Source organism: Heterodontus francisci, chromosome 13 (genome assembly GCF_036365525.1).
Source record: "Heterodontus francisci isolate sHetFra1 chromosome 13, sHetFra1.hap1, whole genome shotgun sequence".
Classification (NCBI taxonomy): Eukaryota; Metazoa; Chordata; class Chondrichthyes; order Heterodontiformes; family Heterodontidae; genus Heterodontus; species Heterodontus francisci.
The window spans coordinates 46295076-46310521 of record NC_090383.1 but is presented as its reverse complement, the minus strand read 5'-3'; the positions used below and the strand labels follow the sequence as shown (position 1 = coordinate 46310521).

Here is a 15446-nt window from a genome sequence, read left to right as displayed (position 1 = left end):
TTAGTATAAAATGGGTGGTGGATGGTCGGCACAGACTCGGTGGGCCGAAGGGCCTGTTTCAGTGCTGTATCTCTAAACTAAACCTTAGTTCATGGCCAACAGGGTGTGATCTTCCTATGAGTGAACCCCAGGTAGTTGGCGAATTTACTGAACTCATCGCTGTTGAATGAGGGTCCATTGTCACTTCCTACCGTTTGAGGGATCCGAAGCAAAGCGAAGATCTGGTCCAGTTTTGAGATGACTGCTTTCATTGAAGTTGACATAATTCATTCCAAGATTGAAAATCTGCTGTAGTCGTCAGTGACAACAAGTAGATGTTCACCACTGAGCAAATCTGTAAAATCAACACGGACTTCAATCTATGGTCCTGGAGGTAGTTTGGACATCTTAAGAGGATCATGAAAATTTGACATTGTGGTTACTTGTCATGGCAAACAGTGATTGATTTTGTGCGGCGCAGTGGTTAGCACCACAGCCTCACAGCTCCAGCGACCTGGGTTCAATTCTGGGTACTGCCTGTGCGGAGTTTGCAAGTTCTCCCTGTGAACCGCGTGGGTTTTCGCCGGGTGCTCCGGTTTCCTCCCACAGTCAAAGACTTGCAGGTTGATAGGTAAATTGGCCATTATAAATTGCCCCTAGTATAGGTAGGTAGTAAGAGAATGATGGGGATGTGGTAGGAATATGGGATTAATGTAGGACTAGTATAAATGGGTGGTTGATGGTCGGCACAGACTCGGTGGGCCGAAGGGCCTGTTTCAGTGCTGTATCTATAAATAAAAAATATAGCCAATTCCTGGGAACCATACCTTTTCCCCAAGAAGTTGTTTGGTCTTGACTGTTCCCTGGTGTCCTTCATGTGCTATATCAACACATTCAGTCAATGAATGTGGAATTATAATACAGTTGTTGCATAATACAAGATCAGATGTAGGTGTAATGCTTAGCTCATTTTGAACATTGTGTAGACCTGGTGTGTGAGCAATTTCATTTGTAGACACTTTCTTGACCACGTCTTTCCAGTTTCATAATTCTATAGCTTTCATACATAGTTGCAAAGCTTCATCTTGTTTTCTTGCTGCTTTGATCTCGGCTAGATTTAGTGACTTTGGCACCACATTTAAGCTTGCATAGTTAAGATGTTTGGCAACCTTTTCCTCATGACTAGTAGGACTGACTGTCAGCAACAGAGGTCACGCAAGGTAGTCCACTGAGTTGAACTTGCCTGATACTCAACATGGAACTCATACTCTTGTAGGTCGAGTATCCAACATTCTATTCGAGTGGGTGGTTTGTTATGTGGATTGTTGAACAAGCTCACTAGTGGTCGATGATTGTTTTTTACTTTAAGCCCACTTCCATATAAGTAGAGATGAAAGTGTAAGATTCCCCATGTGATTGAGAGTACTTCTCTTTCTATTTGCAAATAACATTGCTCTACAAGCATTAACGATCTGCTAGCGAGGGCGCGCGCGGAGAGAGCGAGGGCGCGCGCGGAGAGAGCGAGGGCGCGCGCGGAGAGAGAGAGGGCGCGCGCGGAGAGGGAGAGGGCGCGCGCGGAGAGGGAGAAACAAAAGGAGACTATTCGGCGCATCATGTCCATGCTAGCTCACCACGGAGCTATCCAGTCAGTTCACTCCCTTGCTCGAATCCCACAGCCCTGCAAGTTTATTTCCTTCAAGTGGCCATCCAACTTCCTTTTGAAATCAATGATGTCGCCACTTCCACCACCCTTGTGGGCAGCAAGTTCCAGGTCATTACCACCCGCTGTGTAAAAAGTTATTTTTTTTTATTCATTCATGGGATGTGGGCGTCACTGGCCAGGCCAGCATTTATTGCCCATCCCTAATTGCCCTAACTGAGTGGCTTGCTAGGCCATTTCAGAGGGCATGTAAGAGTCAACCACATTGCTGTGGGTCTGGAGTCACATGTACGCCAGACCAGGTAAGGACAGCAGATTTCCTTCCCTAAAAGGACATTAGTGAACCTGATGGGTTTTTACAACAATCGACAATGGTTTCATGACCATCATTAGACTAGATTTTTTAAATTCTAGATTTGTTAATTGAATTCAAATTCCACCTTCTGCTGCGGTGGGATTTGAACCCAGAGCAATACCCTGGGTCTCTGGTTTACTAGTCCAGTGACAATACCACTACACCACCGCCTCTTCCTTACATTCCCCCTGCATCTCTTGCCCAAAACCTTCAACGTGTCCCCAAGTCCTTGTACCATTTGTTAATGGGAACAGTTTTTTCTTCTCTAACTTATTTAAGCCTATCGTAATCCTGTACACTGCTATTAAAGCTCTCCTTGGTTTCCTTTTTTCTGAGAACAATCCCAGCTTTTCCAACCTAACCTTGTAACTAAAACCCCCCATCTCTGGAAGCATTCTGGTAAATCTCCGCTGCACCCTCTTAAGGACCCTTATATCCTTCCTAAAGTGTGGTGACCAGAACTGGATGCATTATTCCAGTTGGGGCCCAACCAGAGCTTTATAAAGGTTCAGCATAACATCCCTGCTTTTGAACACAATGCCTCTATTTATGAAGCCCAAGATCCCACATGCTTTACTAACCATTCTCTCAATATGTCCTACCACCTTCAAAGATCAGTGCACAAGCATCCCCAGGTCCCTCTGTTCAAGTACATTTTTTAAGAACTGTATATATAAGTATATATTGCCTCACCCTATTCCTTCTGCCAAAATACATCACCTCACATTTGTCACTATTAAATTCCATCTGCCACCTCTCTGCCCATTTTTCTAGCCTCTGTCCTGTTGCAGGCGATTCATATCATCCTCACTGTTTGCCACACCTCCAAGTTTGGTGTCATCAGCAAATTTTGAGATTCTACTCTGTATTCCAAGATCCAAGTCATTGATATATAGCAAAAAAAGCAGTGGTCCCAGCACTGACCCCTCGGGAACACCATCTTCCAGTGTAAAAAACAATCATTTACTACAATTTGATGTTTCCTGTCCTTAAACCAATTTTGTTAAATCCAATTTGACACTGACCTCCCTATTCCATGATCCTCAATTTTGTTAACCAGTTTTTTGTGGTAACTTAGCAAACGCTTTTTAAAAATCCACATAAACAACATCCACCGCATTCCCTTCATCAGCCTTCTCTGTTACTTCATCAAAAAATTCAATTAGATTACTCAAGCATGATCTGCCTTTTATAAATCTGTGCTGGCTCTACTTAAATTAACTCAAACCTCTCCAAGTAAGACAGGAGAAAGAAATGTTGCATGGTTGTTTTTCAGTCTGCAGGGGAAAATACAGTTGTGTTCCGCAGGGGTCCATATGAGCAACATTGCTCTTTTTGGTGTATGTTGCTTTGAATTTCCAGCGCAGATACAAGCCACAGAGCCCAACTGCTCCATGCCAGTGTTTATGTACCACAAGAGCTTCCTCCCACCCATCTTCAGCTCACCCCACCAGCATAACATCTTGCATTTATATTGCTCCTTTAAAGTAATACGTCTCAATGCACCTCACAGGACAACATCTAAAAACGAGCCATGAGATATTAGGATCAGGTGACCAAAAGCTCGGTCAAAGAGGTCAGTTTTAATGAGCGTCTTCAAGGACAGAGAGCCGGAGAGGTTTAGGGAGGGAATTCCAGAGCTTAGGGCACAGGCAGCTGAAGGCATGGCCGCCAATGGTGGAGCGATGGAAATTGAGGGATGCTCAAGAGGCCAGAGTTGGAGGAGCGCAGCGATCTTGGAGGGTTGTGGGGCTGGAGGAGGTTACAGAGATGGGGGGGCGGGGGCTGGTGGGGGATTGGAGGGTCATGGAGGGATTTGAAAACAAAGATGAGAATTTTAAAATCGAGGCGTTGCTTGACTGGGAGCCAATGTAGGTCAGCAAGCACAGAGATGATGGCTGAACGGGACTTGTTGCGAGTTAGGACACAAACAGCAAAGTTTTGGATGACCTCAAGTTTACAGCGGGTAGAATGTGAAAGCTGTAAACTCACAGATCTGGTATCCTTGTAAATTTTGTAAACCTTCTCCAGTGTCTCTATCCTTTAGGGAGACCAGAACTGTGCGGAGTACTCTACGTATGGTCTAACTGAAGTTGTATAGATGTTTCATGTAAATTCCATGCTTAACAATTCTATTCTTCTAGAAATGAACCCCGATGTTCTGTTGCATTTTTTTAAATCACCCTGTTAACATGCCATATTATAACCTAGACTTAGGTGTACTGGATGTAATTTCAAAGATAACAAAACCGGGAAATATAGTGAACAGCGAGGAGGATAGTAACAGACTTCACAAGGACATAGGCTGGTTAAATGGGCAGACACATGACAGATTAAATTTAATACAGCGAAGTCAGGAGTAATACATTTTGGTAGGAAGGATGAGGAGAGGCAATGAAAGCTAAATGATACAATTCTAAAGTGGGTGCAGGAATAGAGATACTGGGGTGGGGGGGTGTGGTCTATGTACACAAATCTTTGAATGCAGCAGGATGTTTAAACAAAAAATACACGAACCCTGACTTTATAAATGGAGGCGTAGAGTACAAAAACAAGGAATTTATGGTAAAAGGTTATAAATCACTGTTTAGTTGCCACCTGGAGTGCTGTGCAAAGTCTGGACATAACACTTTAGGAAGGATGTCAAGGCCTTGGACAAGCAGAAGAGACTTACAAGAATGGGAGCAGGGATGAGGGACTTTTGTTAATGTGGAGAAGCTGGGATTGTTGTCCTTAGAGCAGAGAAGGTTAAGGGGAAATTTAATAGAGGCTTTCAAAATCATGAAGGGTTTTGATGGAGTAAATAAGGAGAAACTGTTTCCAGTGGCAAGAGGGTCAGTAACCAGAGGTCACAAATTTAAGACAATTGATAAAAGAACCAGAGGGGGAGATGAGGAGAATTTTTTTTTTCTACACAGCGAGTTATGTGATCTGGAATGCGCTGCCTGAAAGGGTGTTGGAAGCAGATTCAATAGTAACTTTCAAAAGGGAATTGGATAAATACTTGTAAAGGAAAAATTTGTAGGGCTATGGGGAAAGAGCAGGGGGGGGGGGGGGGGGGGAAGACGCAGTGGGACTAATTGGTTAGCTCTTTCAAAGAGCCAGCAGAGACATGATGGGCCGAATGGCCTCCTCCTGTGCTGTATGATAAAGACATTAAGACAGTGTCTGTTGATTTCTTCCCTAATTATTGATGATAAACTAACTGGCCTGTTGCTAGTTGCTAGGACTGTCTTTACGCCCTTTCTTGAATGAGGGTGTCACATTTGTCACTCTCCAATCCTTTGGCATCTGTCCCGAACCTAGGGAAGATTGGATGATTATGGCAAGGCCTTCCACTATCTCCAACCCCTCTTCCTTTAATAACCTGCAATGTAAGCCATCCAGACCAGGTTATTTACCCTAAGCATAGCCAACCTTTTTAATACTTCTCCCCTCTCAATGTTTACCCTCTCGATTGCCTCCACCCTCTCCGCTTCTACTGATATTTTGTCAGATTCCATTTTCTTAGTGAACACTGATACCAAGCATATATTACCTTCTTTGTCCCGAATAGGCCCCACTCCACCTCACTACCCGTTTACTATTTACATGCAGGCAGAAGATTTTGGGATTCCTTTTTATGATGACTGCCATTCAATTCTCATATTCTCTCTTTGCCAATCTCATTTTCCTCTTCACCTACCCTCTCGACTTATTGTAAGTGGCCTGGTTCTCACTCAAAGAATTCACCTGACATGCATCATACATCCTCTTTTGTTTCATCATAATCTCTATCTCCCTTATCATCCAAGGAGCCCTGTTTTTGGTTCCTTTACCTTTCGCCCTTGTTGGACTGTACCTAGCCTGTACCTGAAGCATCTCTTCCTTAAAGATAATCCATTGTTCTGCTACAGCTCCTCCTGTCAGTCCTACCCTGGCTAGATCCCTTTTCATTGTGCTGCAATTAGCCCTCTTCCAATCTAGACATTCTACCTTATTTTGTTCCTTGCTTTTCTGCATTACTAGTCCGAACCTTATTGTACGATGATCATGCTTACCCAAGTGCTCCCTGACAGACACTAGGCCCACCTCATTTCCCAGCACCAGATCCAGCAACGTTCGAGTTGGGCTGCGAACATACTGATCAAGGAAGTTCTCCTAAATACATTTCAGAAATTTATCCCCCTCCCAATCAATATTTAGGTATGATAGCTACAGATCATGGCATACTACAGGAGCCAATTTATTCGCACACAATCAAGAATCTCATCGTGGCAGATAACTAGTCAAACTTTCCTTTTATCCAGAAGGTGAAATACTTGAGAGCCACAACAATCCTCTCAGCAGTACGAGATCTGTTCGCTGAGCAAGGGATTCCTGAAAGATTAATATGCGACAATGGCACCAAATTCACCTTCAGAAAATTTAAGGAATTCGCTGAACAGTATGGGTTCAACACCATCACTCATCACCACACTACCCACAAGGACATGAGTTTATAGAAAGATATGTCCAAATGGTCAAAAGAACTCCTGCAAAATGCAGAGAGATGAAGGAAGACCAAAACCTTATATTGGATAGGGCTGTGAAGAAGGCATATGGGGTGTTAGCGTTCATTAGCAGAGGGATTGAATTTAAGAGCCGTGAGGTGATGATGCAGCTGTACAGGACCTTGGTAAGGCCTCATTTGGAGTACTGTGTGCAGTTCTGGTCGCCTCATTTTAGGAAGGATGTGGAAGCCTTGGAGAGGGTGCAGAGGAGATTTACCAGGATGTTGCCTGGAATGGAGAATAAGTCTTACGAGGAAAGGCTGAACATTCTAGGCCTCTTCTCATTAGAAAGGAGAAGGATGAGGGGTGACATGATAGAGGTTTATAAGATGATCAGGGGAATAGATAGGGTAGACAGTCAGAAACTTTTTCCCCGGGTGGAGCAAAGCGTTACAAGGGGTCATAAATTTAAGGTGAAGGGTGGGAGATATAAGGGGGATGTCAGGGGAAGGTTCTTTACCCAGAGAGTGGTCGAGGCATGGAATGCCTTGCCCGGGGAAGTTGTTGAGTCAGAAACTTTAGGGACTTTCAAAAGGCTTTTGGATAGGTATATGGATAAAGGAGAATGATGGGGTATAGATTAAATTGTCCTTGACAGAGGACAAAGGATCGGCACAACATCGTGGGCCGAAGGGCCTGTTCTGTGCTGTATTTTTCTATGTTCTATGTTCTATGTCACTCCTATCGACAGCTCTCAAGGCTGACATGAAATCACATGAAGAGCTGTTCTGTCCTCCTTTCATGCCAACTTGCTTTGTTAAATGATAATTTTCTTTAATCCACTGACTGATCAGAATGTCTTTTTTTTAAAGAAATTTTAGAAACAGATAAAGGATGACTTTGCTAGCATCTTATGATGGCTACCTAATTTGTAACACTGTATCCTACACTGCAAGGCCTGTGAGGAGGGAGACGAAATGTCAGCTCATCTCAGCAAGAATAAAGACCCAGGAAGTTTAAAGGGAACTGCTTGTTCTTTTTCTTTTAGAAAGAATACTGCTCACTACTCTGCTTGAATCACTGAGTGACTGTCATGTAACAAGCCCCTCCCCATCTGTGGCTTTAAGCTCGGGTTTCTCTGCAGCAGCGAGAAGCATCTGGACTCTGACATGTGCAGACCCAAATGGGGGTCCCCCTCTCTCTCCATTCCAGCTTGCAGGCTTCAAATCCTGCCTGTTGACTAATCACCTTTGCATACTCCTGCTACAATCAGAAACCCTGTTGAAGGGAATCATCTGCAGTGCTGTCTCCAAGAGATCCACGGAACCAGTCATCTACCTCTTCAAACTAAAAGCTTCAGGACCACCGAATTCAGCTAGAAGCCAGCTGAATCACCAAATGCCACAGACTGTATACCCCTTTTTTCTATGGACTCTAGCTCAACCAATCTACCTTTCTCCACTCTAACCTATTTGTGTGTAAACCTCTGGTGTGCGCGTAACCTCTAGTGTGCGCGTAAACCTCTAGTGTGTTTATTAATAGCTTATTAGTGTCATTAATTCGGTTTAGCTACAATAAAGTTAACCTCTTTCTTTATTAGACTCAAGAAAACCTGTCTGATTACTTACTGGCTATGATTATAAGAACCACCAATCAAACATCTACTGAATTGGCCAGTACATCCACTTTAGGAATTAAACCTGTTATGGTCAAACAAGGAGAGGGAAAAGAGGGAAGCCCTTCAACCCCTCCTCACTTGGCCATAACACCTCTTCACATCTTATCTTCAAGCTAGCTTTGTATTTGCAGCAAACTTGGGGTAAATTACTCTCAATGCCTTCATCTAAGTCATTGATATAGATCATAAATAGCTGATGCCCAAGCACTGATCCTTGTGGCACCCCATGAGTTACAATCTGCTAACCCATAAATTATCCATTTATTCCTACTGTTTTCATCCATTAACGAATCTGCAATCCAAGCTAACATATTATCCTCAATCCCATGAACCCTTGTGTGTAACAATCTCTTGTGCAACACCTTATCAAATGTCTTCTGAAAATCCAAACATATCACATCCACTGGCTCTCCCTCATCTATCCTGATTGGTGCACCCTCAGAAAACAAAAATAAATTTCCCTTTCATAAAACCATTGTGAATCTGCCTAATCATATTATGGTTTTGTAAGTGTCTTGTTACCACATTCTTAATGATAGATTCCAGCTATTGCGTTGCTTGGTATATTCTATAGGACAACAAATAGTGGGAAGGTGGTAGAGAAGCAGATTTATAAAGAAATTACTGAGGAGGTGCATGAACTATAGAGTCGTGATAATTGGAGACTTCAATTACTAGTTTTGTCAAAGGCGATTTCCCTGTCATACGGACATATGAATTAGGAGCCGGAGTACACCATTCGGCCCTTCGAGCCTGCTCCACCATTCAATACAATTCAATTCAATGATCTCATGGCTGAACTGATTACTCTACATTTCCACCTACCCCCGATAACCTTCCACCCCCTTGCTTATCAAGAATCTATCTACCTCTGCCTTAAAAATATTCAAAGGCTGTGCTGCCACCTCCTTTTAAGGAAAAGAATTCCAAAGACTCATGACCCTCTGAGGAAACATTTCTCCTCATCTGTCTTAAATGAGCAACCTCTTACTTTTAAACAGTGACCCCTAGTTCTAGATTCTCCCACAAGGCGAAACATCCCTTCCACATCCACCCTGTCAAGAGCCCTCAGGATCTTATATGTTTCAATCAGGTCGCCTCTCACTCTTCTAAGTTCCAGCGGATACAAGCCGAGCCTGTCCAACCTTTCCTCATAAGACAGCCCGACCATTCCAGGTATGAGAGTAGTAAATCTTCTCTGTACTGCCTCCAACACATTTACATCCTTCCTTAAATAAGGAGACCAGTACTGTGCACAATACTGCAGATGTGGTCTCACCAACGCCCTGTATAACTGAAGCTTAGCCTCCCTACTTTTGTATTCAATTCCCCTCGCAATAAACAACAACATTCTATTAGCTTTCCTAATTACGCGCTGCATACTAACCTTTTGCGATTCATGCACTAGGACGCCCAGATCCCTCTGCATCTTAGAGCTCTGCAATCTCTCACCATTTAGATAATATCTCCTTTTTTATTCTTCCTGACAAAATGGACAATTTCCCACATTACACTACATTTGCCAGGTCTTTTCCCACTCACCTGATCTATCTATATCCCTTTGTAGCCAGCCCCCTTATGTCCTCTTCATAAACTGCATTCACTCTGAAGTAAAAAATGTACACGATGCCATAATCCTGTTATTACTGTCCCTCACCCATAACATAGGTCTTACAACTCCCGCTAACAACAATTTCCAGGCTTTAATATTTACCAGATAAGCATGAAGTACTCACACTTGGCAATATATCATGGTCAGGGCCTTCTGGCTGCTGTTGGAGAGCTGAGGCCAGAACATTGTGTTAGATGGAGAAAACTGAGACTGACAGCTCAATTCAGAGCCAGGTGGTACAAACAAGGCATCGCTGAGCTGGAATTCGTTTTTTTTTAAGCTTTCAGTCTCAGCCAAGTAGCTATAGCATAATTACAAACTTAAAACATGTCACTCCCCAGTAAAATTAGCTTGCAATTAATTCATTCAAATTAGCCATGAGAAGATGATGTGAGAGAGAATCAGATTATTCTGCATCTATCGTGATGTCAAGCCAGATATCCTGCAGATGCAAGAGGAATTTTCTTATTCTACATGTATCAGACAAAGCAAAACTTTGCTGGGAGTCAATCTGGAAGGTTAGCGTCATACAGTCATATGACACAGAACCAGGCCCTTCGGCCCATTGTGTCATGTGCCGGCCATCAAGCACCTACCTACTCTAATCCCATTTTCCAGCACTTGGCCCGTAGCCTTGTATGCTATCGCATTTCAAGTGCTCATCTAAATACTTCTTAAATGTTGTGAGGGTTCCTGCCTCTACTACCTTTTCAAGCAGTGCGTTCCAGATTCCAACCACCCTCTGGGTGAAAAACTTTTTCTTCAAATCCCCTCTAAATTTCCTGCCCCTTACCTTAAATCTATGCCCCCATTAACATTGTAAAGCTATGTTACAGAGCACAATGTGATGTTCTATGAATATAATCCTACCGTCATTGTCGTCTTAGTTTCAGAATCCCCACTTCCTCAGATAATGCCATTTTCTGTCAAATCAAACTTCGCTCCAGATTGCTGGAAGCTTGTTGCTGTAGGTTTGGAGCCTCCATGGGAGACTCAATGGTGGAAGCTCACCTAAACTGTCTTTCAATCACTTAAATATTACCCAAATATATTTAAGTTCTGAAGTTAGAAAGGTTTAGTTTAGTTTAGAGATACAGCACTGAAACAGGCCCTTCGGCCCACCAAGTCTGTGCCGACCATCAACCACCCATTTATACTAATCCTACACTAATCCCATATTCCTACCACATCCCCACCTGTCCCTATATTTCCCTATCACCTACCTATACTAGGGGCAATTTATAATGGCCAATTTACCTACCAACCTGCAAGTCTTTTGGCTTGTGGGAGGAAACCAGAGCACCTGGAGAAAACCCACGCAGACACAGGGAGAACTTGCAAACTCCACACAGGCAGTACCCAGAATTGAACCCGGGTCACTGGAGCTGTGAGTTCCTTTTATGAATATAACAAACTTAAAGAGATGCACACATTGCTGCAAAATTGGTAAAAGTGCCCTTCCCCTGTGAGACTGTCTAGTCCATAAACCTGATATTTCAAGGGTTCCACTTCCTGCCACTTTTGGTTCCCATTGGGGGAAGGAGAGATGAGAAACAATGTACAGCTGTCACTCAAAAAGGCTAAAGTTATTAACTCTGATTAGTTCTGATGAAAGGTCCTCGACCTGAAATGTTAACCCTGTTTCAGTCTCCTGACCTGCTGAGTATTTCCAGCATTTTCTGTTTTTGTCAGATTTTCAGCATCCGCAGTATTTTGCTTTGTAAAGCTGTTCATTGTTGTCCTGCACGAAACTGGAACAACACAGCACCTCCTTTTTCAGATGCTACTTTGGAGGTGCTCATGGAAGAACTGCAGCAAATGGTATCCAAGTCTAATTTCCTTGCAGAGAATGATGATTGCACTTTTCCTCCTTCCCCACCCCACAACAAATGAGATGAATGACCAGTTAATCTGTTATTTGATGATGTGGTTGATAGAAACAGACTAGGATACTGGCAGAACCTATCCTTCAAATAGCACCATGGGATCTTTTACATCCACCTGAACAGGCAGAAGGGGCCTTGGTTTAAAATCTCATCTGAAAGCTAGCACCTCCAACAATGAAGCACTCCCTCAGTAATTGATTCAAGCTCTGCCTAAATCATGTACTCACGTCTTGGATTAGGCATTGAGACCAATGTTCCCTCTAAGCTGCGCTGGTGCACTGCCAAACAGTAATCGGGAAAGTGCTGTGCAGGGAACAAACAGGCCATGCACAAACAATATTCCCTTTAGGATGCATGCATGCACTGTTGCAATTTAATCTTAAAGGGACCACAAAGTGCAACAAACTGGCCACACATGACAAACAGAAGCTAGATGGAATATTGCTCAAGACCATGATTTCCTGAATCAGGCAAGAGTATCACCAACTGAGTCAACAAGATTTCAAGAAAGAATTTAATGAAAAAGTGCATTAGATAAGAAAATTCACTGCTTACAAACTTTAAATGCATTCTTCATATACACGTTTCTAATTTCAATATGTCAAAGGACATATTCCCCCGTGTGTATTCAATCCATTTTTCCAACAAAATAATTGCATTGAATAAATTCTCCCCAAATTAACAAATCTTCTGAGATAATAATTACAGATAAGCTTCCCAGAAAAAGTGTTCTATTAAATGTCTTCCTGATATCCAAGGAAGCATTCAAGGATATCAATTTAACATATATAATGTTTAAACCTGACTGAATTTCACAGATGTTATTTCCAGGTCTAAAACTATATTAAACAAAATATCCCACTACAGAGACTTGAGCACATAATCTAGACTGACATTTCAGTTCAGTACCGAGGGAGTGCTGCACCATTGGTGGTGTCATGTTTTGAATGAGACATTAAGCCAAAGCTCCATCTGCCTGTTCAGGTGAACCTGTTTGAAGAAAAAGAATGGTGTGTTCTCCTAGTGCCTGAGCTAGTATCTATCTCTTAATTAGTATACAAACCAGATTATCTGGTTATTTATCTTGTTGCACACAAACTGACTGCCCTGTTCCTTACATTACAAATGACTGTGCTTCAAAAGTACTTCAATAGTTGTAAAGTGCTTTCAGATGTCCTGTCATGAAAGATGCTTTTCAAATGAAGGTCTTAAAAAAAAAGTTTAAATGTTAATTAATAGATTTATATTATATTATTTATATTATTTTCTATTTTTCTTTGGGCAAAATGCCATCATTACAAATCCAACTTACATATTGAAAATGCACAGCTTGCACTGGGGATGATGAAAAAAACCTTAATATTTCAGTACTTTTCTGGATAGCACGGGAAGACCATGAGCACACTGCCTGTTCTGGTGTAATAGCTGCCCAAAAATGCAATGCATTCACAGAAAGGAAATATGATACTGCGAACCTACTCAAAAGACTAGTTCTGCTCTGCGCTCCACAGAAGATAGAACTATGGAATCCAATGTCAGCCAATTAGTGCATTTCTATTGGTCAGTTTCCAATATCCAGCCAATGATGCAACCAAAAAGTAATCCATCATTAAAAAACCTACGTTGTAACAGTGCCACCTGTTACAGAACCAGGAAACAGTCTTCAACATGTTCACAGGAGGGCATTTTTTCTGAGGAGGAATAGAACTCCCAATCTGAAGCAATTGCCAAATTTATCCAACACTGTACATTTGTGATGTATTTTCTAATTTTAAGTAGTAGTTTGACGCTCATCCCTATTTTCAGCAGTAAATTGCTCATCGCTTCAATCAGGAAAGGTATGGTTTAATGGAATACTTTATTCTTAACAATATCAAATAGATTTGTTTTAAATTCCCTGTGATTAAATGAAATAACCACCCCCATATAATGTTAGCTTTTTCAAAACTATCTGAATACAACAAAATAAATTAAAATAAGTAGCTCATGTTATTCAAAACACATAAATGTCTTGCGTTTTATCAAAAGGGTTTAAATCTCTAGCTTGCATTCAGTCATTTCAAAAACAGACTCAAACAAGCAATCTGTCTGAATTAAATAGCAATGTGATTGTCTACACTTCTCAAGTGTCAGGCTTTGGAATGCTATTTCATACTGTTGAGATCTCATATCTCAACAAAGTGCTGGTGTCTCTCAAATGGTCCTATTTGAATATTGAGCCAGAATTAAACACCATTGTCACATTAAATTTGAAGCTAGTTGGTTAAAATCAGATCTCTTCAATTAGACTGGTGCTAGAAATTTGCAAACACCGCCAATAATAATGATGTCAACGAATGCAAAAATTCTTGAATTTTTTTTTGGCTCTCCTCGCTAGACACTTAAAAGCAATAAACCCCACAGCTAAAGCATTGCAGCACTCTGGAGTGATTTATAAACTGATTTGGAAAGGCAGTAGAACTGGACAGCGATCAACCACCAACCATGTCAGACCATTCCAAAAAAAAAAATCAAAAGAATTTCCAACAAACATTTTCAGCACTCACTTTACGAACAAAAATCAATCTCAACTGAGGATTGTGTAATTGTCCAAATCGGAGTTTACAAGTCTCACAACCCTGCGAGCGTTCATCTAAATACCTCATAAATTCAACTGTACACGTTTTAAAAAAAAGAGGCGATTCTAAATATTGTGAACTGGTGGAATGTACTGGCGGAAAAAAAAAACTTGCTTCTCAGAATGATATTTTTAACAATGCAAATCTTGAAAATAGCATTTAAAAACTGGCAACCCTTCTGTGCTTAATTCACAAACTCAAAAATCCGAAATTAACACGATTACAAATAAAATTCTTCGAAAAAGATTGGGACTCAGTCAGCAGACTACATTTAAACGTGTATCCATTGTTGGGATGACTTTGTGTCCAACCAGCTCCAGCCCAGCCCAAAATCACAACAGGGCAAAGCGTTCCTTATTAATCAGCTCAGTGGATCCAACTTCCCTGAAACAGCTTACTTTGAAATGGTTGAAAATATCACTGGATTAAAAACAAAGGAAAGCGAAAAAATAACTCAAATTACTCCCCTGATATATTGAGAAATATTTCTTTGGACAGGATAACTATTCATTAAAAAATGAACTATGTTTTTCCCGCTCACAAATGCTTGCAAAATTACGTTTTTAAACGTTCCTCACAAATTCTCCTTTAAACTACTTTTTTCTTAAAAACAGTATAAACGTAAGATGTAGCCTTCTCCCTACCTTCTTGCGGCTCTACAGCTAGGAGAATGACCATGAAGGTGAGACAAGTTGCTGCTGTGAACATATTTCGATCTTGGTGCCGAAAGCAGCGGCTGATCCGGGCTGCAGCTACCGCACTCTCAGCTCACGGGAAACGGGAGGTCTCAGGTATCCGCAGGAGGAAACCGATCCCACACGCGCGCACACACCAGTAACCTCTCTCTTCCTCCGCCTTTCCTTCTCACTCCCACTTACCCAAAAACCATTGTCTCCCCCCTCCGACAGACAGTGGGAACGCCGGCCACTCTCAACACCCCCAACCCCCTATCGCTCATATGTGGTATCCCTAAGCCACGCAAATTCTTACATTGTCCTTACTGAACATGAAATAGGTGTGTAAAACAATGTTACTGGGTGAGAGCAGACTCGGTGAGGTGGGACGATTTGCAAGTATAGGTTACCTGTGTGGAAAGTGATAGCACACATACTACAGTACATGTGTGTAACGTATATAGATGTAGATTATGTATCGATATAGTGTTTGTTCAGCATCCATTGTCGCT

General features: G+C 41.9%; 1 protein-coding gene across 1 annotated transcript in view; it reads right to left on the bottom strand.

The window, feature by feature from the left end:
- The window catches only part of fndc1 (fibronectin type III domain containing 1), a 316339-nt gene extending 301339 nt beyond the window's left edge, over positions 1 to 15000 (bottom strand). Inside the window, exon 1 of the mRNA XM_068044773.1 lies at positions 14905 to 15000. Coding sequence (XP_067900874.1) covers positions 14905 to 14968 — 64 coding nt within the window. The 5' untranslated portion in view covers positions 14969 to 15000. The remainder of the gene's footprint in view (positions 1 to 14904) is intronic.
- Positions 15001 to 15446: the final 446 nt, after the last annotated feature.